At 47.4% G+C, this 449-nt stretch overlaps 1 protein-coding gene across 1 annotated transcript in view; it reads right to left on the reverse strand.

Moving 5' to 3' along the window:
* Positions 1-331: 331 nt before the first annotated feature.
* Positions 332-449, reverse strand: part of LOC106012570 — a gene marked incomplete at its 3' end in the record, with an annotated part of 14,952 nt that continues 14,834 nt past the window's right edge. Inside the window, 1 exon segment of the mRNA XM_013085901.1 lies at positions 332-414. Coding sequence (XP_012941355.1) covers positions 332-414 — 83 coding nt within the window.

Here is a 449-nt window from a genome sequence, read left to right on the forward strand (position 1 = left end):
GTGTGTGTGTATAAATGACCGTGTGTGTGTGTGTATGTGTGTGTGTGTGTATGTGTGTATGCGTGTGTATGTATGTGTGTGTGTATGTGTGTGTGTGCGTGTGTGCGTGTGTGCGTGTGTGTCTGTATGTGTGTATGTGTGTGTGTGTATGTGTGTGTGCGTGTGTGTGTGTATGTGTGTGTATGTATGTGTATGTATGTGTGTGTATGTGTGTGTATGTGTGTGTATGTGTGTGTATGTGTGTGTATGTGTGTCTGTGTGTATGTGTGTGTGTGCGCGTGTGTGCGTGTGTGTGTATGTGTGTGTATGTGTATGTGTGCACTGTGAGTACCTGGAGGACAGCTTGGTTCCAAAGTGTGATCCCAGCGCGTCAAACAGACAGTCACACGGGACTAGAAGGCTACGAGCTTTCACCTGTATCGGAAACAGACGGTATGGGATGGGAGTGG

The sequence above is a fragment of the Aplysia californica genome, unplaced genomic scaffold (genome assembly GCF_000002075.1).
Source record: "Aplysia californica isolate F4 #8 unplaced genomic scaffold, AplCal3.0 scaffold00417, whole genome shotgun sequence".
Lineage (NCBI taxonomy): Eukaryota > Metazoa > Mollusca > Gastropoda > Aplysiida > Aplysiidae > Aplysia > Aplysia californica.